The 25,680-nt window shown below is 42.6% G+C and overlaps 2 protein-coding genes and 2 long non-coding RNA genes across 5 annotated transcripts in view; 3 read left to right on the top strand and 1 right to left on the bottom strand.

Annotated features, from left to right (window-relative positions):
* The window catches only part of sncgb (synuclein, gamma b (breast cancer-specific protein 1)), a 47,262-nt gene extending 32,579 nt beyond the window's left edge, over window positions 1–14,683 (top strand). Inside the window, exon 7 of one of the 2 annotated variants that reach the window (XM_072456622.1) lies at window positions 14,648–14,683. The gene's annotated coding sequence lies outside the window, so the exon portion shown is untranslated. The remainder of the gene's footprint in view (window positions 1–14,647) is intronic. The other variant, XM_072456624.1, reaches the window with a different exon arrangement.
* A 3,186-nt stretch (window positions 14,684–17,869) lies between these two features.
* LOC140368594 (uncharacterized) lies at window positions 17,870–19,798 on the top strand. Its single transcript, XR_011928179.1, has 2 exons — window positions 17,870–17,910; window positions 19,712–19,798. It is a non-coding gene; the product is annotated as an uncharacterized lncRNA (long non-coding RNA).
* Window positions 19,799–19,936: 138 nt separating this feature from the next.
* On the bottom strand, window positions 19,937–24,560 carry LOC140369339 (uncharacterized). The gene is made up of 3 exons (XR_011928228.1): window positions 24,465–24,560; window positions 22,250–22,373; window positions 19,937–19,976 (listed from the first exon to the last, which is right to left on the bottom strand). It is a non-coding gene; the product is annotated as an uncharacterized lncRNA (long non-coding RNA).
* Window positions 21,185–22,150, top strand: LOC140369428 (uncharacterized). Its single transcript, XM_072456777.1, has one exon. It carries the CDS (start codon window positions 21,185–21,187, stop codon window positions 22,016–22,018), a length of 834 nt encoding a protein of 277 aa, XP_072312878.1. The 3' UTR covers window positions 22,019–22,150.
* Window positions 24,561–25,680: the final 1,120 nt, after the last annotated feature.

Raw genomic sequence — 25,680 nt, 5'->3', positions numbered from 1 at the left:
CGAGAGAGACGAGGGAGACGAGAGAGACAAGAGAGACGTGAGAGACGAGAGAGACAAGAGAGACAGGATAGACGAGAGCGACGAGAAAGACAAGCGAGACAAGAGAGACGTGAGAGACGAGAGAGACAAGAGAGACAAGAGAGACAAAGAGACGAGAGAGACAAGAGAGACAAGAGAGACAGGATAGACGAGAGCGACGAGAAAGACAAGCGGGACAAGAGAGACGTGAGAGACGAGAGAGACAAGAGAGACAAGAGAGACAAGAGAGACGAGAGAGACAAAGAGACGAGAGAGACAAAGAGACGAGAGAGACAAAGAGACGAGAGAGACAAAGAGACGAGAGAGACAAGAGAGACAAAGAGACGAGAGAGACAAGAGAGACAAGAGAGACAAGAGAGACGAGAGAGACAAAGAGACGAGAGAGACAAAGAGACGAGAGAGACAAAGAGACGAGAGAGACAAGAGAGACAAAGAGACGAGAGAGACGAGGGAGACGAAAGGGACAAGAGAGACACAAACATACACTGTGATCCAAATTATTAGGCAAATACAAATTTGCCTAATAATTTGCGTGAGACAAAAACACATTCTATCGGCTGCATTTGGTCCTAAAGAAGACAACTACAAAGAGACAAAAAAGACATAAGAGACAAAAGAGACACAAACATACACTGTGTTCCAAATTATTAAGCAAATATAAATTATTCTCTGATTTGACCAAATAGTCAATATAAATGTCACAATTTTAAAGTTGAATGTTATTGAACAAACGTCCCAATGAGCAGAGTTTTTTCACATTCAGGACAACAACAAACAAGAATGTGTGTTTCAACTGTCGTTTCTGACAAGTTTTTATATTTGACAAGTATTTTGTATTTGTCAGAACTCTGGATGAGGCCCAGACGATGTTTGATTAGTTAATAATGAATTAGTTTATTTAGAAAGAACAGCTATTTCTATTCTGCTCGTGAAAGGACAATGAAATGAAAGTCTTCACATATGTTTTGTGTCGTTATTTATAATGTGTATTTACTCTGTGAGCAGGTGGTAGCTGGAGTCTCTCTCATATTTGAAAATGAGACGACTGATTGTGTTTAGATTCTTCAACCACTCGAAATAAGACACGTGTCAGTGTTCAGGGACATGTCCTGTAACACAAGGAGGACGAACAAGGAAGGAGGGAGGACAGAGGCAGAGATGGAGCCATGAGACGAGAGAGAGACAAGAGAGACAAGAGAGACGTGAGAGACGAGAGAGACGAGAGAGACAAGAGAGACAAGAGAGACAAGAGAGACGTGAGAGACGAGAGAGACAAGAGAGACAAGAGAGACGAGAGAGACGAGAGAGACAAGAGAGACAAGAGAGATGAGAGAGACGAGAGAGACAAGAGAGACAAGAGAGACAAGAGAGATGAGAGAGACGAGAGAGACAAGAGAGACAAGAGAGATGAGAGAGACGAGAGAGACAAGAGAGACAAGAGAGACGTGAGAGACAAGAGAGACAAGAGAGATGAGAGAGACGAGAGAGACAAGAGAGATGAAAGAGACGAGAGAGACAAGAGAGACAAGAGAGACGTGAGAGACGAGAGAGACAAGAGAGACAAGAGAGATGAGAGAGACGAGAGAGACAAGAGAGATGAAAGAGACGAGAGAAACGAAAGAGACAAGAGAGACAAGAGAAAGAAGAGAGAGACGAGAGAGACAAGAGAGACAGGAGAGACGAGAGCGACGAGAAAGACAAGCAAGACAAGAGAGACGTGAGAGACGTGAGGGACGAGAGAGACAAGAGAGACAAAAGAGACGTGAGAGACAAGAGAGACGAGAGAGACAAGAGCGACAAGAGAGACGTGAGAGACGAGAGAGACAAGAGAGACAAGAGAGATGAGAGAGACGAAAGAGACGAGACAAGAGAGACGAGAGAGACAAGAGCGACAAAAGAGACGAAAGAGACGAGAGAGACAAGAGAGACGTGAGAGACGAGAGAGACGAGAGAGACAAGAGAGACAAGAGAGACAAGAGAGACGTGAGAGACGAGAGAGACAAGAGAGACAAGAGAGACGAGAGAGAGACGAGAGAGACAAGAGAGACGTGAGAGACGAGAGAGAGACGAGAGACAAGAGAGATGAGAGAGACGAGAGAGACAAGAGAGACAAGAGAGACGTGAGAGACGAGAGAGACAAGAGAGACAAGAGAGACGAGAGAGAGACGAGAGAGACAAGAGAGACGTGAGAGACGAGAGAGAGACGAGAGACAAGAGAGATGAGAGAGACGAGAGAGACAAGAGAGACAAGAGAGACGTGAGAGACGAGAGAGACAAGAGAGACAAGAGAGACGAGAGAGAGACGTGAGAGACGAGAGAGACAAGAGAGACAAGAGAGACAAAGAGACGAGAGAGACAAGAGAGACAAGAGAGACAGGATAGACGAGAGCGACGAGAAAGACAAGCGGGACAAGAGAGACGTGAGAGACGTGAGAGACGAGAGAGACAAGAGGGACAAGAGGGACAAGAGAGACAAGAGAGACGAGAGAGACAAGAGAGAAAAGAGAGACAGGAGAGACGAGAGCGACGAGAAAGACAAGCAAGACAAGAGAGACGTGAGAGACGTGAGAGACGAGAGAGACAAGAGGGACAAGAGAGACAAGAGAGACAAGAGAGACGAGAGAGACAAGAGAGACAAAGAGACGAGAGAGACGAGGGAGACGAAAGGGACAAGAGAGACACAAACATACACTGTGATCCAAATTATTAGGCAAATACAAATTTGCCTAATAATTTGCGTGAGGACCGACAAAAACACATTCTATCGGCTGCATTTGGTCCTAAAGAAGACAACTACAAAGAGACAAAAAAGACATAAGAGACAAAAGAGACACAAACATACACTGTGTTCCAAATTATTAAGCAAATATAAATTATTCTCTGATTTGACCAAATAGTCAATATAAATGTCATAATTTTAAAGTTGAATGTTATTGAACAAACGTCCCAATGAGAAGAGTTTTTTCACATTCAGGACAACAACAAACAAGAATGTGTGTTTCAACTGTCGTTTCTGACAAGTTTTTATATTTGACAAGTATTTTGTATTTGTCAGAACTCTGGATGATCCGGTGTCATTAGCAGGTGAAGCATGTGTTGTACATGTTGCCTTATCACGTACACACTTTAACACTGAAAACACTGCACACACCAAATACACAAGTACAAATATACACACATTTAAGTTCAAAGCAGATTCACTGATTTTATAAACTGTGCTGGACAAAATAAAGTGTTTTGTTCAAATCCACCAACGTTTTGACTTTATATTTTTAAAGTACATATTTAAGTGGACACATGTACACGGGATATATATGCAGCCAAAATGAGAAACTACTTATTTACATGAGTCAGGACAATCCCCATTTGTCCAGAACTCCACTCGTCTCAGCTAACCCGACCAATCACGGTGACTTCACCAGGACACGCCTCGAGCAGGACACGCCTCGAGCAGGACACGCCTCGAGCAGGACACGCCTCGAGCAGGACACGCCTCGAGCAGGACACGCCTCGAGCAGGACACGCCTCGAGCCTCAGCAGGACGCCCCTCGAGGCAGCGCCGTCACATATAAAAGAGGGAGACTTTGATTAAACCTCCAGCTTCAGCTCAACTGCTCCTGCCACACTGCTCCTGCCACACTGCTCCTGCCACACGGCTCCTGAGACACGGCTCCTGAGACACGGCTCCTGAGACACGGCTCCTGAGACACGGCTCCTGAGACACGGCTCCTGAGACACGGCTCCTGAGACACGGCTCCTGAGGCACGGCTCCTGCCACACGGCTCCTGCCACACTGCTCCTGCCACACGGCTCCTGAGGCACGGCTCCTGCCACACGGCTCCTGCCACACGGCTCCTGCCACACGGCTCCTGCCACACTGCTCCTGCCACACTGCTCCTGCCATAACCTCTGTGAGTATTGAGCATCACTCAGGCTCTGGGACATGTAGCAGAGGGCTGCACAATTAAGAATAAATAAGTACAACTCTGAGCATTAAACTTAGATCTGGGATTATGTTTTCAAATGAGGTTTAACATTGTTGGCATTGCATATTATTGTTGTGTCACTGGGCAAGACACTTCGCCACTTTGCTCAATATGAATGTGGTTTGTGCCTCCCCAGGACAGCCACATACGGAAGTAAGGAACGAACGGATAATAATTGTAGTCAAGCCTGTAAAATGAAATGTAATTTATAATTAAGGTAGAGAAAATAATGGAATGAAACAGCTAAAAAAACAAAGCTCTTCCCAACATGCATTGCCCCATGAATATCAGGAGCTTAAAGGCAAGGCACGTTTATTTGTAGAGCACATTTCATACACAATTCAAAGTGCTTCACACAACAGGAAAAATGCATTAAAATCATAAACTACAGTAACAAAGGCCGGTTACAGCAGCTGCAATGTTTAGAGTTTGGTTAGTTATTCAAGTTAAGAATTAATAATAAGAAAATGTAAGATGAGCAAAACATGTTTTGCAACGTGTTGTCACATGGTCTTGTTATAATGTATTGCATCTTGTATACTTTAAATACTCAGTTATAGTAACATGAAGTATAACTAACCTGATCTGCTCTACATGGCATGTTCAAATGTTCAAAAGTGTTTTTGCCCAAGATTCAAAGATAGTGTTTTATTATTATTGTTAATATCAGATCTGGCCCAATTCATTAAAAAAGGGAAGAAAGATTTTATTACGAGCTCATTACTATTGATGCTCTTATGAAGGACTGAGTTACAGTTTCTAACATTCGGGAACTTCACTTGTATTCTATTTAATTCATCCAGGGAAAATGATTGCATTTTCTAATAATATTGAACCATAATACTCGTTTACAGTACTCGTGTACTGTATTGTAATACAAATCAATTTTTTTGTTTTCAATTATTATGTAAAGTATTGAAATACTATATGGAATCCCAATATATCGTGCATCGAAATGCTATCGTTCACTAGCATCTAGTACGATCACAGTGTTTATTATCATGAGAAAAACACAAATGTACAGATGTTGATGCTGTTTTCCTTCTGGCGATGAAGGCTGAATGCTCCCGGGCCTCGATACCCCCAGAGGGGGGGAGGGAGGGGCACGACGTCATGAACACAGGTGTATGTGACCTGGATGATTAAATAGTGTAGCTGCAGGAAGGGGCGTGGTCCTGCTCCCGAACTTAAGATAACAAACTTATCTTCATTTATTTGACCTTAGATCTTATTGTCCCTGTCCCACTTCTGTTTGAGTCTGTTTTCAGTTTATCAAATGTAACAAAGTCATTTCCTGTGTACATAATAAAACAATGTATAGATTAAAGGCAACAACAATAAAGGTCAAATAAAAAGTGAAACTTCAAAGTAAAAGCTGTTTTCACAAGAGATTAAAAGTATTTACTGAACTTACTTTTCTGACTCTTGAGTTGGATTAAAACAGTGATGAATTATTGTTTTGTCCTTCAAATTAACTTCAAAATAATTTAAATTAATTTCATTCAAATTATAATTCAGATGTTACATCCACAGTTAAAGTTACTCTTACTTAAGAAATATACTGTAATTCTACAAAAACTTGTTTTACTCTCACTTGAATCATTTCTTGGACCACTATTTTGTACTTTTACTTGAGTAATGTTATTCAGAAGTTACTTTACTCTTATTCAAGTAAATTTTTTGGCAACGCAACCAACATCAGGTTAGAAATGTATTGGATTTATTATTTTGAGGACAACAGGGATTGACTGACTTTATAAAATTGTATTGTAATATTTGTTTGTTTGTTTGTTTGTTTGTTTACAGCATTCAGAAGAAAATGGCAACTGCCCCCACCGTGAGTAAATAATGGAACATGAATACATTTAAAAATCAAGTTACATTCACATGTGATAATCTGATATTATAATAATAAAAGATACTGGATGAAAGGTCAATATTACACTGCAGAGAAATCTGTTTTGGATCAATTAAATAACGTTTAGTTTTGCAGTGCAACCTCTATAATCTATAATCTATAATATCTCTGTATGAATGGAACTTGTTCAGTAATTGTTGAAGTGATGTTTTGTGAAGCAGTAAAAATGCATGTTGTTTCTTACAGTTGTCTGCAAGAGACTTTAAATATCCAGATCATCGCAACACCCCCAGTAAGAGGAGAGCTTACAGGGATGAAATATTAGCTGCAAACAAAGATACTCTCTACATGTGCAGGCGTCTTGGTAGAAGATGCAACCTGATTTTTCAAACCGATAAAAGAGAATATTGGATAAAAGCTTTTCTTGTATTCAAACCGAAAGGCAAACAGGTGATCAATTGCACTGCATGTGTTTATGAAAGTGGAAAAATAGTGATAACTGGTACAGAGAAAAACCTTGACATGTTTGACATGTCATTTGAGGACTTGAAAACTAGTGATCTAAATACTAAAATGGGCGATGCCACCCTGACAACCAAAAAGGAACCCAAAGAGCCTGAAGAAGACTCTGATGACGACTCTGATGTCGATGATGGAATTTCAGTGGTGGTCGTTAAAAGCATTGAAGTTGTACTGAAGAAAAAACTAAGAGAAGCGATCAAACTTTTCTTGAGGTTAGAATAAATCATCCATAAGTGATTTCGGTGGCGGGATTGAATTTTCTCATTACATTTATCAGAATGATCAGGTAGACATCAGGGATGAGGGAGCTGCAGCAGCTAACACTAGGATTTCAATGACACATTACAGGGCTGTTAGGGGAACAAAGATGATTAGTTATTAGATAGTTAGGGTGAAACAAATAGATAAACAGGACAGGCTATCAGGAGGCTCCGCCCAGTGGGCAGGGCTTACTCAGAGTAGTATCTGAGTTCTCAGACTCGATCTGCAGATTGAGAATGAAGTCGATTCGTCTTGTTTTTATAAAAACAGCGTCAGACGATACAACTGAAGCTTTTTCTACGATGGAGCGCTCCTGGACCAACGAGGGATGACACCGACATACACCCGCTCACAACTGTGTCGCTAATGATTTAGAGTTATCTTATATGCAAGTCAATAGGACTATAATTTTGTAGTAAAATTGATCTTTCTTGCTAAAAACCTTTAAAGATGAAGAATCATGTAACATTAAAATAAATAAACCTGTGTAAAAATAAGACTGTTTACTGTAAACTTTTTATTGAAGCCCCATTTAATTTATGTCACGGTCACAACGCCAGCGCTCAGGTCCTGCACGAGAGAGGAGGGAGGAGAGAGGAGGGAGGAGAGAGGAGGGAGGAGAGAGGAGAGGGAAAGAGGAGGGAGGAGGGAGGAGAGAGGAGGGAGGAGGGAGGAGAGAGGAGGGAGGAGGGAGGAGAGAGGAGAGAGGAGGGAGGAGAGAGGAGGGAGGAGGGAGGAGGGAGGAGGGAGGAGGGAGGAGAGAGGAGAGAGGAGAGGGAAAGAGGAGGGAGGAGGGAGGAGAGAGGAGAGAGGAGAGAGGAGGGAGGAGGGAGGAGGGAGGAGAGGGAAAGAGGAGGGAGGAGGGAGGAGAGAGGAGGGAGGAGAGAGGAGAGAGGAGAGAGGAGGAAGGAGAGGAGGGAGGAGAGAGGAGGGAGGAGAGAGGAGGGAGGAGAAAGGAGGGAGGAGGGAGGAGAGAGGAGAGAGGAGGGAGGAGGGAGGAGAGAGGAGGGAGGAGAGAGGAGAGAGGAGAGAGGAGGGAGGAGAGAGGAGGGAAGAGAGAGGAGGGAGGAGAGAGGAGAGAGGAGGGAGGAGGGAGGAGAGAGGAGAGAGGAGAGAGGGGAGAGGAGAGAGGAGAGAGGAGAGAGGAGAGAGGAGGGAGGAGAGGAGAGAGGAGAGAGGAGGGAGGAGAGAGGAGGGAGGAGAGAGGAGAGAGGAGGGAGGAGGGAGGAGAGAGGAGAGAGGAGAGAGGAGAGAGGAGAGAGGAGGGAGGAGGGAGGAGGGAGGAGAGAGGAGGGAGGAGAGAGGAGAGGGAAAGAGGAGGGAGGAGGGAGGAGAGAGGAGGGAGGAGAGAGGAGAGAAGAGAGAGGAGAGAGGAGAGAGGAGAGGGAAAGAGGAGAGAGGAGGGAGGAGAGAGGAGGGAGGAGAGGGAAAGAGGAGAGAGGAGGGAGGAGAGAGGGGAGGGAAAGAGGAGAGAGGAGGGAGGAGGGAGGAGAGGGAAAGAGGAGGGAGGAGGGAGGAGGGAGGAGGGAGGGGAGAGGAGAGAGGAGAGAGGAGAGAGGAGAGAGGAGGAAGGAGGGAGGAGAGGAGAGAGGAGAGAGGAGGGAGGAGGGAGGAGAGAGGAGGGAGGAGAGAGGAGAGAGGAGGGAGGAGGGAGGAGAGAGGAGAGAGGAGAGAGGAGAGAGGAGAGAGGAGGGAGGAGGGAGGAGGGAGGAGAGAGGAGGGAGGAGAGAGGAGAAAGGAGAGAGGAGAGAGGAGAGAGGAGAGAGGAGAGGGAAAGAGGAGAGAGGAGGGAGGAGGGAGGAGAGAGGAGGGAGGAGAGAGGAGGGAGGAGAGAGGAGAAAGGAGAGAGGAGAGAGGAGAGAGGAGAGGGAAAGAGGAGAGAGGAGAGGGAAAGAGGAGGGAGGAGGGAGGAGAGAGGAGAGGAAAACGAGCGATAAGAGAAAGAAAATAAAAGTAAAGGGCAAAGGATATGTTAGTACACATTAAACTTTTTGCTTATTATATTTAGTAAATAAATGTCACCAATTTATAGAAAATAGAACTAGAATTGCAAGAAGCCCACAATATTGACCTTGTTCTGCCACGCCTACTTTTGCCGTTTTGACATTTCCGGTCACATGGGTTTAAGATTAGTTTGACAGTTTATGTGAAGTTCATAATTTTACTTCCTGGTTGGAATTGAGCAGCAGATGTGACATTCAGGTACCAAAAAATACTTATAAATATAAATAAATAGTTACGATTTGACAAATAATACCTGGCAACGCCTTTATTTTGTTAAATGACTGTTTAAACTGTAAATTGCCCCAGCATTTTGGACTGAACGTCGCCTATTGATGACATCACAGAGGGTTTTCTGTTTTAAAACTCAGCTCCACTTTCTGTAATTTTCAACTGTTATTTTAAAACGTTTCTTGACTGACGTGAAACTATGATGAATATTTACCAAACCATCTCATAAAATGAAGTCACCATTAGAAAAACATGAGGAAAATGTCAGATGCATTTTAACTGGATAAAGTCCCACCATTAAAACATGACATAAAGTAGATTAATGTGGTTCAAAGTCAATTCCTGTTTCTCTGGGCTTGAAAAGTGCTTTGTGTCTCTGTGGAACTTGTTGAGATCAGCAATTCTACACGAAAAAATAATAATAAAATCACACAAAAAAGAGGGGCACAATTAATGCTTCTGGAATGAGGTCAATACAGCAACAACCAGCAGCACTTTATTAATTATGGTACGATCTACATTCTCTGCATTTATGGAGTTTTGTGGTGGTGGATTTGGGCTTTAGCTCAGTTTTGTTCAACTACAGGAAGAACCATGACGTTGTTCTACAGGAAGTTCTGTGGAAACCAACATTTACCATGGATTAAATCTCAAAAACACAGTCCAGAAAACTGCGACTGAAAATGTCTGGTATTTGAGTCCTTAGTGTGCAGACTGTTGCCGTGTTGCTACGGAGACAACAAACACGTGCGTTCAGGTCATTTGTGGAGACGGTATTTGTGAAAAAATAAATAAGAATGTTTTTTGTGGTTTAACACTGTAACTCCACAATTCCCCGTGAGTCTTCTATAGGACAGACTGTTTTATGGTGGTGTGGAGTAACTTTTGTGGATGTTGTTTATTAAAATGTTAAATAGACAGTTTAAAATGTTTGTCAGTGGAGAATAAAAAGTAGAAATTTGTCAGATAATTGTCATTTTACACATGAAAATCCGAACATTAGAATTGTTCAGTGGAATGAAGCTTTTATGATTGTTTCACATAAGAATTGGAGAGAGAACAAAATTGCTTCCTCCAAATTATAACAAATACATTTTTATATTTTATTTCATATTAAATAAACACATGAAGTGAAATCTGTTCATATTTTGTGATATTCTGTGGCTAATCCCAATTTAACCATTGAAATCTCATTATTTTCCACTATAATTGTTTCCATTTCAGAAAAAAAAAGTATTTTCATTCACATTTTTGAAAATGATCAAATTATTAATAAATAATAAAAGACTAGAGCGGTTCAGTTCAGAGCAGTTTGTCGTCCTCCAGCTGCTTGGGGTCGATGTCGTCGGGGTTGTAGACGCTTCTGTCCATCTTGTTCACTCCCAGCTCATGAATGATAAAAAAAAAAAAAAAAGTCCACAACAAAAATACTCTGAATACTCTGAATACTCTGAGTTATTCACGTGATACTGGCCATAAGGAATGTTTCCAAAATAGGACTTTATTTCAGAGCTGCAAAGAGCTCAGATGGAGAAAAGAAAAGGCCCTGGCGCCCTCGTGTGGCCAGTATGATTATTACCAAAAGGACTATAATAAACTGCAACTAATGATTATTTTGTCTTGTGCTTTTTAATGAAGTTTCGTAAAAGTCTTGTTTGAATATGTTTTTATAATCGTGTGCTGTAAGTTTTCCCACCCAAACCCAAAGAGGTTTTGATCTCTACGTTGTTGTTGTTGTTGTTGTTGTTGTTGTTGTTGTTGTTGTTGTTGTTGTTGTTGTTTTACCTGGTTAAATAAAGATTAGTACATTTTGGTCATCAGACGATTATTTCTATTGTACATTTAAATGTTTTATAGAATATTATTTGAAATAAATAAACGGTTGAAATATGATGACTGAAGGCTTCTGGACTGAAATAATATTTACAGATCAGTTTATCCTGGAGGAAACTCACTGGGATGAAACTTGAGACTTTGATTTAATAATATGAATAGAAGAATTAAATGATTGCTAACACTTTCTCTTTGTTTCTGTGGGACAAAGACAATAATTTCAGTCTTGAAAGTTGTCTTGCCTCCACACACTGATCTGTTGATGCAGTGACAGAGTGAATCCACTGGTCCATATTCACCTGCCGACAGTGAATCATAGATCTGACTCGTCTGCATCATTGTGATGGGACACGTTTTCACAGAAAAGTTGAACAGAAGCGGTCCCAGGACTGACCCTTGGGGCACCCCACAGGTCAAGGCCATGCAGCCTGAAACACAGTCATGGATCTCAATAAAATACTCCCCATCTTCTAGATAGAACCTAAACCAGTTTAGGGCGGAGCCAGTGATGACCACCCAATCCTGTAGTTTCTGCAACAGGATCCCATGATCCACATGGCCAAAAGCAGCACTGAGATGTAACGAGACTAAGACAGGGACTTTGCCTCAGTGTTCAGACGGATGTGGTCACTTTTATAGAGCAGTCTCAGTGCTGTGATGTGATCTCATGAGACTGGAAAACATAAAAAGACATTTCATTAGAAGATAATTATTAAGCCGTTGGTAAAAAACTTTCTCTAGGACTTTTCCCCAAAACAGTAGGTTTGAGGCTTAATGGCCGCGGTTTTTAAGGCTCTTGGTTAGAAGATAAAAGATAAAGCCCAGTCTCACTGAAACTAGTCTGAAACTTGCTGTGCTAAATGTCAGATCCTTATGTAACAAATCACTCTTAACTAATCATTTTATTTCTTCTTATAATCTTGATTTTTATGTTTTTAACTGAAACATGGCTTGACAAAAACACAGGAAATGTAGTTCTGATAGAATCTGCTCCACCCAACTTTAAGTTTGAATCTGAAACACGAGAAAACAAAAGAGGGGGTGGAGTCTGTGCTGTCTTTAGAGATGAAATAATTACCCGTCTTTTGGGGTGTTTTCATCATTTGAGTATGTATCCTTTATAATGGAGCTAAAACAGTCTCCATCCATTCTCTTCATTGTTTTATACAAGCCTCCCCAGCACTGCCAACGTTTTATTGATGATTTTACTGAGATGCTTTCAGTCGTATGCACAGACTTTGATGGTTTGGTCATTACAGGTGATTTCAATGTGCATGTTGATAATATTTGTGACAGAAAAGCTAAAGAGCTTGATGCTGTCCATGAAACCTTCAGTCTTACTCAGCATGTGAGAGGCCCCACCCACAGCAAAGGACACACTCTAGATCTCATCATTACAAAGGGGGTAAATATTTCAAATGTCAATGTGATCGATGCTGCTCCGTCTGATCATTTCTGTTTCTCCCAAACCTCCGGTTGGTCCTGCAGTTGTTCAGAGGAGACACATAAGTGATGGCACAGGTGCACTGTTTATGGAAATGATAAACTTTGAAAATGTCTCATGTTCTAATGTAAATGATTTGTTGAACTCTGTTACATCTAGTGTTTTGAATGTTCTGGACACCATTGCCCCTATAAAGGCTAAAATGGTTAAAAATAAGCAGAAGGCGCCGTGGAGAAATGATGATTCGGTCAGGGCACAGAAAAGGGAGTGCCGCAGGGCCGAACGGAAATGGCGCAAGTCAAAGCTCCAGGTTCAAAAAGAGATTTACAAAGAAAAGCTGAACATGTACAACCTAATCTTATGTAGAACTAGGGAAAGATATTTTTTCTGAAATAATTGGAAGCTGCAGTAACAACTCGCGTGTCCTGTTTGCCACAGTAAACAGATTAACAAACCCTCCAGCTCAGCTGCCGTTAGAACTCATTTCCACATCCAAGTGTAATGAGTTTGCATTATTCTTTAATGACAAAGTTCAGGGCTTTAAAAATGCTATAAATCCCACAATGCAAAAAATTACCCTAAAATCACTTAGACACTTAGAGCTAACTCACTTTGCACCTGTAACTGACAAAACTGTCCATGAGATCATCACCAGTCTGAGTTCATCTACATGCTGCCTCCATGTGTTACCCTCCAGATTTCTAAAGTCTGTGCTGAACAGTTTGTTAGCACCATTCACTCACATAGTTAACATGTCGCTTCAATCTGGAACATTCCCAATGTCTTTGAAAACTGTGGTCATAAAGCCTAGCCTCAGATTCAAACTTAAAGTTGGGTGGAGCAGATTCTATCAGAACTACATTTCCTGTGTTTTTGTCAGGCCATGTTTCAGTTAAAAACATAAAATCAAGATTATAAGAAGAAATAAAATGATTAGTTAAGAGTGATTTGTTACATAAGGATCTGACATTTAGCACAGCAAGTTTCAGACTAGTTTCAGTGGGACTGGGCTTTATCTTTTCACAGGGAATATGAACCACATTTCTCAGATCGGGCCTGACTCGCATTTTGCCTCAGGCTTGATTTAGTCCCATTCACCCTAACACATTGTGGTCAGCATTCAAGATATGTTTTCACTGCCACTGTAGTGTGTTGGATGTGATTTTAAAGGACTGAAGCTTGTCTAATAAGATGTTGTGCTCCACAGTATCGAAGGCCTTTTTAAGATCTAAAAACGGCCTCACCTCCACGCACAGTCTCCTCGAGAAGGGCTCGGTGCTCCACTTCTCTGGTGTGGCCCGCGGGGAGAGGCAGTGGGCTGGTGAGGGCTTAAATGGTCACATTTATATGTTTTTAGTTGAATGTGTCAAAAGTATAGTCCATGTCACACTCGTTCTAGTTCAGAGAAACAGGAAGTATTCACTGGTCACACCTCATTCCTATGAGCCACACCTGTCCATGTGCGTTCCATTCACAGGAGAGTGAACTTAATCACAACAGATTTAATCCTCAGATTTACTACAAAAGAACCAGTTTGTCTTCTCTGTTGGCCACGATAAACAGACCTGTTTAATGACAGGTAATTATAGTTCAGGGTTAATCACAATCCTAGAAGATTAATCACATTAAATTACACTCTTTAAATTAATTCTTACATTTTTAATGAAACCTTTTAATTTACTATGATTTGATTTTGCCATAGTTTTGGATAATGCGTTGTTTTTTTTCATAGTCAAAATAGAATAATGGCATTTTGAATTCTTAATGTAAATGTAAAATCTAATTTATGTCAGATCATGCAATCTTAGTACTTCAGTACTTTTACCATCACTTCTACTCCAGCTAATGTCATATAAGATTAAACACTGAGTCATAATTACACTTATTGTTAAAGCATGAACAAAGAAATAGTTTAGTAAGAATGATTTAGGCTTAACAATGACTTAGTTAATACACTAACATTAATTCTTAACCTTAAGTAGTTACTAAGCCTGAATCATGCTTAATAAACTATATGTTCATAATGAAGTAAGTCTTTGTTCATGCTTTGTTAAGGCAAATTAAGGTGTAGTTAATATAAAGTGGTACAGAAATGTTAAGTATCTATTAAAAGCAGCACTTTGAGACAAAAGGCCACTGCACGCTCTCTGCATCTAAATATAAAGTCAAATATGTGACAACCTGGAAATAACTTATATTATTGTAAAAAATATATAATTTATTCCTTATTATAGTTCATTATTTCTTGTCTTCTCCTCCTCTCCCCATATATCGCCCCGTCCCCTCGCCCCGTCCCCTCGCCACGTGGCCTCTCCCCATATATCGCCCCGTCCCCTCGCCCCGTCCCCTCTCCACGTCCCCTCACCAAGTGCCCTCTCCCCATATATCGCCACGTCCACTCTCCCCGTGCCCTCGCGCCGTCCCCTCGCCCCGTCCCCTCGCCCCGTGCCCTCGCCCCGTCCCCTCGCCCCGTGCCCTCGCCCCGTGCCCTCGCCCCGTGCCCTCGCCCCGTCCCCTCTCCACGTCCCCTCGCCACGTGCCCTCTCCCCATATATCGCCCCGTCCACTCTCCCCGTGCCCTCGCCCCGTCCCCTCGCCCCGTCCCCTCGCCACGTGCCCTCTCCCCATATATCGCCCCGTGCCCTCGCCCCGTCCCCTCGCCACGTGCCCTCGCCCCGTCCCCTCGCCCCGTGCCCTCGCCCCGTGCCCAACTAAACAACGTCTCAACTAAACATCAGACAATAAAATGACTGAACAACTATTAATATGACAAAATAATGTTTTGTAGTCGTCGTGTGCGCTCCAGTCTGACACTTGCTCATGAGGCATAACTTTTGTTTGAGAGACAGAGAAAAGTTGTTGAGCAAAACAATAGTGATCAGTTCAGTTTGGGACACGCTTTTTATTTTTAAGTTCATGTTTTGTTTGTGCTTATCAACCAAACAAAGGATTTTACTGTATTGTTGTATGTTTAGGCTACGTTTGTATTGCCTAGTGATGGATGATTAACGTTAAAGAGTCTTTAGTGTAGCTGCAGACTGTCATCACAAAGGTAAAAACTCCAAAAAGTTTTTTGCAAAATAGTTTTAGTGCAAATGGCCACATAAACTTCTTATTGGATGATTTAAGGAGAAAAATCAAGGGTAAAATCCATAATTGCTCAAGTTTTTTTAATTTGGCAACATTTCTTGATGAAAAACAGAACTCTGGATGATCCGGTGTCATTAGCAGGTGAAGCATGTGTTGTACATGTTGCCTTATCACGTACACACTTTAACACTAAAAACACTGCACACACCAAATACACAAGTACAAATATACACACATTTAAGTTCAAAGCAGATTCACTGATTTTATAAACTGTGTATGTATATGGGATATACGTGCAGCCAGAATTATAAACTACTTAAGTGAGAATTTAATAAAATAACAATAATGCAAAGTACTAATGTAAAATAAGGTAAAAATAAATTATATTAAACCAAAAAGTGATCAAATTTAAAGATGTTTAGGATCTCTTAAGTCAGGCCGTCCTTTTGGAAATTAAAGTGTTTAAAACAGAAGAAACATTGCAGATTTGCATAATGTATTGACACTAATTAATTCAATATGTTTTTAGTTGAATGTGTCAAAAGTATAGTCCATGTCACACTCGTTCTAGTTCAGAGAAACAGGAAGTATTCACTGGTCACACCTCATTCCTATGAGCCACACCTGTCCATGTGCGTTCCATTCACAGGAGAGTGAACTTAATCACAACAGATTTAATCCTCAGATTTACTACAAAAGAACCAGTTTGTCTTCTCTGTTGGCCACGATAAACAGACCTGTTTAATGACACAGATCATGCAATCGTAGTAATTCAGTTCTTTTACCATCACTTTTACTCCAGTTAACGTCTGATAAGATTAAACACTGACCAAATGTAGAGATATTATCATCTTTTATTGGTTTTGAAAAACAATGAAAATAAAAATACAGTAATGTTTTGATAAACAACAATGTGAAAGAACTGGACGGTCACAAATGAAAAACCAGCTCCTCTGGATGGAGAACATGACGCTCACATTTATTCATCAAACAGCCGATGTTTGAACTGCAGGAACTAAAGTACAACAATTATAGTTTTATGTCATTACAATTTGTTTTATAATAAATCTAATAAATCCCTTTGATGAAATGCAGTTCAAGTGTCTGTCTCAGAGCGGTCCTGACATAAGGCATCTGTAGTGTGGACTCATGCAAACAGGAAGTGGACTAAAATGAAGTGTGAGGACGCTGAAGTGACCCGGGACTGGACACGATGACAGGAGCTGAAAGAGCACGATGCGGCGGTGAACGTGCGTGTTCTGGCGGCTGACGCAGCAGAGCGCTTTATGTGAAGGTGAGTCCAGCCTCGTTGTAGACTTTGAAGACTTTCTCGATGGCGTTGACGTAGGCGGCCGTCCTCAGGTCCAGGCCCAGGTTGTACTTACTGGCCGTGCGCATGATTTGCTGAAAAGATGACAGGAGAATGGATCACGTTTAGTTTATTCTTTCTATGACGAGAATAGTTCCACTGAGATTTGGATTCTTATTTCAGGGGAATCTTTGCCCCAGAAGAATATAAAAGGAGACACAATACAATATAAACACTTAAAGCCTTGTAAACTTGTCCACTGCACAATTGAGTTTGTCTGTGAAATGTCATTACTGATCGTGGGACAACAGCTCATGATCTCTTTTACTTGAGTAGTAGTCAGGACAATCCCCATTTGTCTTTATCAGTCAAGAGCTAAACTCCACTAGCCTCAGCGAACCCGACCAATCACGGTGACTTTACCAGCACTTCACCTTTAGGGATCATCTCAAAATGGGTTGAAGCTGAAAAGACGTAATATTTTTCGTCTCTCTCTCGAAAGAGACGAAAGAGACGAGGGAGACGAGAGAGACGAGAGAGACGAAAGAGACGAGAGAGACGAGGGAGACGAGGGAGACGAGAGAGACGAAAGAGACGAGGGAGACGAGAGAGACGAGGGAGACAAGGGAGACGAGAGAGACGAAAGAGACGAGAGAGACGAGGGAGACGAGGGAGACAAGGGAGACGAGAGAGACGAAAGAGACGAGAGAGACGAGGGAGACGAGGGAGACGAGAGAGACGAAAGAGACGAGGGAGACGAGAGAGACGAAAGAGACGAGGGAGACGAGGGAGACGAGGGAGACGAGAGAGACGAAAGAGACGAGGGAGATGAGGGAGACGAAAGGGACAAGAGAGACACAAACATACACTGTGATCCAAATTATTAAGCAAATATAAATTTGCCTAATAATTTGCGTGAGGACCGACAAAAACACATTCTATCGGCTGCATTTGGTCCTAAAGACAACTACAAAGAGACAAAAAAGACATAAGAGACAAAAGAGACACAAACATACACTGTGTTCCAAATTATTAAGCAAATATAAATTATTCTCTGATTTGACCAAATAGTTAATATAAATGTCATAATTTTAAAGTTGAATGTTATTGAACAAACGTCCCAATGAGAAGAGTTTTTTCACATTCAGGACAACAACAAACAAGAATGTGTGTTTCAACTGTCGTTTCTGACAAGTTTTTATATTTGACAAGTATTTTGTATTTGTCAGAACTCTGGATGATCCGGTGTCATTAGCAGGTGAAGCATGTGTTGTACATGTTGCCTTATCACGTACACACTTTAACACTAAAAACACTGCACACACCAAATACACAAGTACAAATATACACACATTTAAGTTCAAAGCAGATTCACTGATTTTATAAACTGTGCTGGACAAAATAAAGTGTTTTGTTCAAATCCACCAACGTTTTGACTTTATATTTTTAAAGTACATATTTAAGTGGACACATGTACACGGGATATATATGCAGCCAAAATGAGAAACTACTCACTATTAGCACAGGTTGTACTTGAGCATGATCACGTTTAGTTTATTCTTTCTTTAATAGTTCCACTGAGATTTGGATTCTTATTTCAGGGGAATCTTTGCCCCAGAAGGATAAAAAGGAGACACAATACAATATAAACACTTAAAGCCTTGTAAACTTGTCCACTGCACATTTAGTCCGTCTGTGAAATGTCATGACAGCTCATGATGTCTTTTACATGAGTCAGGACAATCCCCATTTGTCCAGAACTCCACTCGTCTCAGCTAACCCGACCAATCACAGTGACTTCACCAGCATTTTACCTTTACCTAGTGCAGGACACGCCTCGAGCAGGACACGCCTAGAACAGGACACGCCTAGAACAGGACACGCCTCGAGCAGGACACGCCTCGAGCAGGACACGCCTAGAACACGACACGCCTCGAGCAGGACACGCCTCAAGCAGGACACGCCTCGAGCCTCAGCAGGACGCCCCTCGAGCAGGACACGCCTAGAACAGGACACGCCTAGAACAGGACACGCCTAGAACAGGACACGCCTAGAACAGGACACGCCTAGAACAGGACACGCCTCAAGCAGGACGCCCCTCGAGGCAGCGCCGTCACATATAAAAGAGGGAGACTTTGATTAAACCTCCAGCTTCAGCTCAACTGCTCCTGCCACACTGCTCCTGCCACACTGCTCCTGCCACATTGCTCTTGCCACACTGCTCCTGCCACACTGCTCCTGAGACACGGCTCCTGCCACACGGCTCCTGAGACACGGCTCCTGCCACACGGCTCCTGCCACACTGCTCCTGCCACACGGCTCCTGAGACACGGCTCCTGCCACACTGCTCCTGCCACATTGCTCCTGCCACACTGCTCCTGCCACACTGCTCCTGAGACACGGCTCCTGCCACACGGCTCCTGAGACACGGCTCCTGCCACACGGCTACTGCCACACTGCTCCTGCCACACTGCTCCTGAGACACGGCTCCTGCCAAACGGCTCCTGAGACACGGCTCCTGCCACACGGCTACTGCCACACGGCTCCTGCCACACTGCTCCTGCCACACGGCTCCTGAGGCACGGCTCCTGCCACACGGCTCCTGCCACACTGCTCCTGCCACACGGCTCCTGAGGCACGGCTCCTGCCACACGGCTCCTGCCACACTGCTCCTGCCACACGGCTCCTGAGGCACGGCTCCTGCCACACGGCTCCTGCCACACGGCTCCTGCCACACTACTCCTGCCACACTGCTCCTGCCACACTGCTCCTGCCATAACCTCTGTGAGTATTGAGCATCACTCAGGCTCTGGGACATGTAGCAGAGGGCTGCACAATTAAGAATAAATAAGTACAACTCTGAGCATTAAACTTAGATCTGGGATTATGTTTTCAAATGAGGTTTAACATTGTTGGCATTGCATATTATTGTTGTGTCACTGGGCAAGACACTTCGCCACAATATGAATGTGGTTTGTGCCTCCCCAGGACAGCCACGGAAGTAAGGAACGAACGGATAATAATTGTAGCACTTTGAGAGGCTTGTCAAAGCTGTAAAATGAAATATAAGAAATGTAATTTATAATTAAGGTAGAGAAAACCATTTTGGTGTAGAGACACCATTGCCCCTATGTAAGTACAAATATACACACATTTAAGTTCAAAGCAGATTCCCTGATTTTATAAACTGTGCCGGACAAAATAAAGTGTTTTGTTCAAATCCACCAACGTTTTGACTTTATATTTTTAAAGTACATATTTAAGAGGACACATGTACACGGGATATATATGCAGCCAAAATGAGAAACTACTCAAGTGAGAATTTAAAAGAATAACAAGAATGCAAAGTAATAACGTATCAGTTTTTCCCAAACTTCCTCTCTAAACTCTCCTGCACCGACACTGCACAGAGGACAATATTTACAATAGTCTTTATTTTCAAGTGAGAGCAGGTCATTGCACATTGTTGTATTCCTTCCCTTTGATCCAAATGGAGAAAAGTACAATAGAAAATAAACATGTTTGGACAAATAAAGGCTTATCTTATCTTTTGCAGACAACTGTCATTTTAAACCAGTTTCAATCAAATACAAATTAATGTCCAAAAGTTACAGTTTGGTTGTGTAGATGGCACGCCTCATGAGGGTGTAGTTTGGGGACGTTCCATTTCAAATCCTGTGATTGGTTCATAACACACATGATGCAAAAACAACTGAATACAAGAAGGAAAGAGACACTTGTGTCCTCAGCCTCAGAGACGTCTTCACTGAGTGAGTATCGTGCACTTACAGGAATCTAGACAATTCTCTTTAATTAGGACTTTTTAGTCTAATTATTACAATTGTGTTTTTGTTTTAAATTAAATGTAACATATTTTTGGCATAAATTGGTGAACTATAAGCTACTTTTAATATTACAAATGAAGAGTATGTTTGAATATTGTCTTGTCCTCATCTCATTTTCCTTGCCTTGTGTTAGTGTTTGTTAATGCTCCAAATGACAATTAACAAGGAACGTCAGTAATTGATTAGCACTCATCGTTTTAATTGATGTATTGCTAAGAATAAGTTACGTATGTCTTTATTTTTAGGCAGCGTCATGGCCCAAGCAGAAGCACCAACTCCAACACCTCCACCACGTTCACCTCTAAGAAAGGTAAGGAGACAAAATCTGCACAAAAGAATTAGAATGAAGTATGAATAGTAACCACATTTTTTCTCCCTTTTTTTTTTTTTTTAAGTTTCAGTTATCAAAAGATGATAAAAAGAGCATACGCGATCAAGCTAAAGATCAGCAGCTGAGGGCATCACCCGACTGTCTTTTCGAATATGAGACAAAAAATAACTTAATTTCCTCGATGGGTTTTTTTACAACGAAAAAGGATCTCTGGATAAAAGCAATACTGGCGCAATACCCAGGGAGCAGGGTGGAGGAAGAGCAGAAAAACAGAGAGAATAAGAAAATCCTTGGGCCTACAGGAGGAACCATCAGGGTGTTTAAAAGTGGGAAGTTTGTGATTATGGAAAACTGGGATTTGCAAAAATTTTGGACAGATTTTGATGGAATGAATTTAACAATAAATTTCGGGAATCTCTCAGTGTCAAATGACAATGAGTCGGAGAACATCGAAGGAGTCGGAGGAGAAGTCAAAGGAAAAGTCGGAGAAGGAGTCGGAGAAGGAGTCGGAGAAGGAGTCGAAGGAAAAGTCGGAGAAGGAGTCGGAGAAGAAGTCGGAGAAGGAGTCGGAGAAGGAGAAGGAGAAGGAGTCGGAGAAGAAGTCGGAGAAGGAGTCGGAGAAGGAGTCGGAGAAGGAGTCGGAGAAGGAGTCGGAGAAGAAGTCGGAGAAGAAGTCGGAGAAGGAGTCGGAGAAGGAGTCGAAGGAAAAGTCGGAGAAGGAGTCGGAGAAGAAGTCGGAGAAGGAGTCGGAGAAGGAGTCGGAGAAGGAGTCGGAGAAGAAGTCGGAGAAGGAGTCGGAGAAGGAGAAGGAGTCGGAGGAGAAGTCAAAGGAAAAGTCGGAGAAGGAGTCGGAGAAGGAGTCGGAGAAGGAGTCGAAGGAAAAGTCGGAGAAGGAGTCGGAGAAGAAGTCGGAGAAGGAGTCGGAGAAGGAGAAGGAGAAGGAGTCGGAGAAGAAGTCGGAGAAGGAGTCGGAGAAGGAGTCGGAGAAGGAGTCGGAGAAGGAGTCGGAGAAGAAGTCGGAGAAGAAGTCGGAGAAGGAGTCGGAGAAGGAGTCGGAGAAGAAGTCGGAGAAGAAGTCGGAGAAGGAGTCGGAGAAGGAGTCGAAGGAAAAGTCGGAGAAGGAGTCGGAGAAGGAGTCGGAGAAGGAGTCGGAGAAGAAGTCGGAGAAGGAGTCGGAGAAGGAGTCGGAGAAGAAGTCGGAGAAGGAGTCGGAGAAGGAGTCGAAGGAGAAGTTGGAGGAGAAGTCGGAGGAAAACTTGGAGGAGTAGAGAAGGAGGAATAGAGAAGGAATAGTAAAATTGACAACTTGACCAATGATTCTAGAAGTAAAACAACAGTCCTTCCTACAATCTGACAATTTACCAAGTAATTGATTTTATTATGCGAAATAAATCTGTTGTAACCAGTTTGTGTTTGTTGTTGTCGTTTTTCTTCTTAAAGTTAAACTAGAGTCAGAGTCAGTTGTGAGCTGTGCAGACAGAATGAGGAGGAGGACTCACTGAGCAGGTGGTAGTTTGAGTCCCTCTCGTATTTGAAGGCGAGGCGACCGTAACTGACGTGGTTCAGATTCTTCAGCCACTCGAAGTACGACACGGTCACGCCGCCAGCGTTCAGGTACATGTCCTGCACCAGGAGCAGGTCAATCACACAAAGCACTCAACTGTTGACTTTAAACTGAAGCAAAACCGCATAATTCCTCGATTTAGCCTGAGGAAGCTTCGATACATGCGTTCACACATCCGGGAACTTGTGCAGTGGCAACCGAGTCCGCCATTTTGAAAGGGGCACAACAGCACGTCTACTACATACGAAATCAAGGAAATATGAGGCCAAAATGCCAAAAACCTGCTTAATCTGTGAGGGCATTGCTCTGTTGACTGACCAAGAAATGAAAGCTTTGTCGTGTGCCTTAGTTTGCCGTTATTGTCTAAAGCAGTGGTCCCCAAACTTTTTGACTCGAGGGCCACCTTGGGTTCTAAAATTTGACCGAGGGGCCGGGCCAGGAAAATATGGTGTGTTTGTGTGAACTAATGAATTACTATAAATTAAACGCAAGATTTGACCTGTGACTTTTAAACAAAGCAAACAAATGCAAGGCTCAATGTACAAATTGTTTTCCAAATGCATTAAATAATGATTATTTTAATTACATTTCAGTTGAATAAACACAGCAGGAAAATTGACCTTCAATTTCAGTGGGAACAGTGTTGTTGATCTCCCTGTTTTGCATCAAAGTCTGGTGTAAGTTTTGTTGTGGACATTCTCAGGATGGATCCTTTGGTGTTGGTCAGTGAAGCTGGATCTGTGACGGGCTTTGTTCATGTTCATGACACTGAATGTCTCTCATATGCAGGTCGAACCAAACAAGACCAGCATCTTCTGTACGTCCTCCGGAGGTTTTGTTTCGTTCAGTAAAGCATAAAAGTTGTTAAGTTTTTTTATTTGCATTTCTTCTACCCATAAATTATCTAGTAGTAACAGCATGTACTGATTAATATCCATAAATAAAAAATCGTAATAAATGTCACCAGAATATGCAAACATTTTGACTTTAATGTTACATTTTTGCACGTCTGTCCTTCTCACGTCCCCAGAGGTTGGACACTTTGTCCAGGTTGATGCTTCGTTTGCTTCTTGCTGTGACTTTATGCTCATCAACTGCTCCAAAATGTGCCACTTCAAGACCATTTCTGGATGATATTATTCATAAACCGCAGGTGCCCACGTTGTAACATGAGATATTTACACAGAAATAAACGCAGTAGTGATGCGTCTTTTAAACCGGGGGTCTCGTGGGGCACGTGGCGCACCGCGGTCCGCTTTAGAACAAATCACAGATGTCTCTAGTGTCCCCTCTGTCCCCTCTGTCCTTAATGACTCTGTGTGGCTGATTTACCTGTGTCTTCACATCAGGATCATCTGCTCCTGAGCTCGTACTCATCGAGTGAGTGTTACGTTGTGACATGAGATATTTACACAGAAATATGGTCCAGATGATGATGCACATGTGTCTTTTGACTCGTGAGTCAGGTCTGGCCAAGAAAGTCTCATTTACACAATAGTGACACGCCAGTTGTGTTGCCCGCGGTCCACTCTGCGCTCAGTGAATATGATTCTGATTGTAATAAAACACACAGCGTTTTGAAACTAAAAATGTAGAGAACACGACGTGTCCCCTGGACAGTGCTTCTACTGTCCACAAGAGTCTTCAGTGTATCACACACTTGTGCTTCCTGCTTGATTGGCCCCAGTGGCCGTTTGTGGTAAATTTTATTTTCTTCGCGCCATAGATCTCATGTGCGAGCAGTGCGCAGCTTAGACGGAACAGTGACATCTCTTGGGGAAATGTGGGCATTACAGGTGAAAGGTAAAGTGAACGGCCAACCACAGTAACATGAGTTTGACTCCGACATTTGACATTTGGGGACCACTGGTCTAAAGAATCAAAGTATTCATAGCTCATTATGCCGTAGAAAAGGATGCAGTCGTGTTGGTTTTTATATATCGCGTGCCCCTTTTAAAATGGCCGCTATGGGAAAGCCCCGGCTGTATGACGTCACCGCAAACGCATGTATTACTTCCTCTGAACAGTGACGTAGTGAAGTGAAAGAAAGAAGCTCACAATACAATAACCAGAAGTACTATAGGTATAAAATCTACTTCCTCCACAGTGATCGTGTTTGTGGAGTGTGATGTTTGGGCTGGTTCACCTACAGGAATAACCATGACGTTGTTCTCCAGGAAGATCTTGTCGGCGTCTGGAGTTGTGGGTCCGTTGGCACCTTCAGCGATGATCTGTTGAAACCAAAATGCTCCAATTATCGCAAATATTTTAATTATTATTCATTCAATTTTAATATGTTCCAGCTTTTCGAGGGTCACCAAAACAGACACACGAAGGGAGACATTTTACACCATAATATTTACTATTGGAGAGTTTACACAGGATGTGGCACCTCAGTTTGTGATAAACCTAAAGGTGTTCGCTCTCAGTCCATCGCACGTACACGACCTCCAGAGCTCAGCTGAAAAGTCAGGTGGAATATATAACGTAAAAGTGTGGTGTGCATCATCCCCTACATGTAAAAGTGTGGTGCATCATCCCCTACATGTAAAAGTGTGGTGTGCATCATCCCCTACATGTAAAAGTGTGGTGTGCATCATCCCCTACATGTAAAAGTGTGGTGCATCATCCCCTACATGTAAAAGTGTAGTGCGCATCATCCCCTACATGTAAAAGTGTAGTGCGCATCATCCCCTACATGTAAAAGTGTAGTGCGCATCATCCCCTACATGTAAAAGTGTGGTGCATCATCCCCTACATGTAAAAGTGTAGTGCGCATCATCCCCTACATGTAAAAGTGTAGTGCGCATCATCCCCTACATGTAAAAGTGTGGTGTGCATCATCCCCTACATGTAAAAGTGTGGTGTGCATCATCCCCTACATGTAAAAGTGTGGTGTGCATCATCCCCTACACGTAAAAGTGTAGACGCTTCTGTCGGTCTTGTTCACTCCCAGCTCATGAATGATTAAAAAAAAAAGTCCATAACAAAAATACTCTGAATACTCTGAATACTCTGAGTTATTCACGTGATACTGGCCATAAGGAATGTTTTCAAAATAGGACTTTATTTCAGAGCTGCAAAGAGCTCAGATGGAGAAAAGAAAAGGCCCTGGCGCCCTCGTGTGGCCAGTATGATTATTACCAAAAGGACTATAATAAACTGCAACTAATGATTATTTTGTCTTGTGCTTTTTAATGAAGTTTCATAAATGTCTTGTTTGAATATGTTTTTATAATCGTGTGCTGTAAGTTTTCCCACCCAAACCCAAAGAGGTTTTGATCTCTACGTTGTCGTTGTTGTTGTTGTTGTTGTTGTTGTCGTCGTCGTCGTCGTCGTCGTCGTCGTCTTCGTCGTCGTCGTCGT

This window comes from Eucyclogobius newberryi, unplaced genomic scaffold (genome assembly GCF_026437365.1).
Source record: "Eucyclogobius newberryi isolate DKJ021-1_F unplaced genomic scaffold, fEucNew1.0.hap1 SCAF_20, whole genome shotgun sequence".
NCBI lineage: Eukaryota > Metazoa > Chordata > Actinopteri > Gobiiformes > Gobiidae > Eucyclogobius > Eucyclogobius newberryi.
The sequence above is the reverse complement of the archived record's forward strand: the minus strand, read 5'-3'. Positions and strand labels throughout refer to the sequence as shown.

Coding starts and splice junctions, on each gene's coding strand:
- LOC140369428 (XM_072456777.1), top strand. CDS start 21,185: ATGAGTCGGAGAACATCGAAGGAGTCGGAGGAGAAGTCAAAGGAAAAG.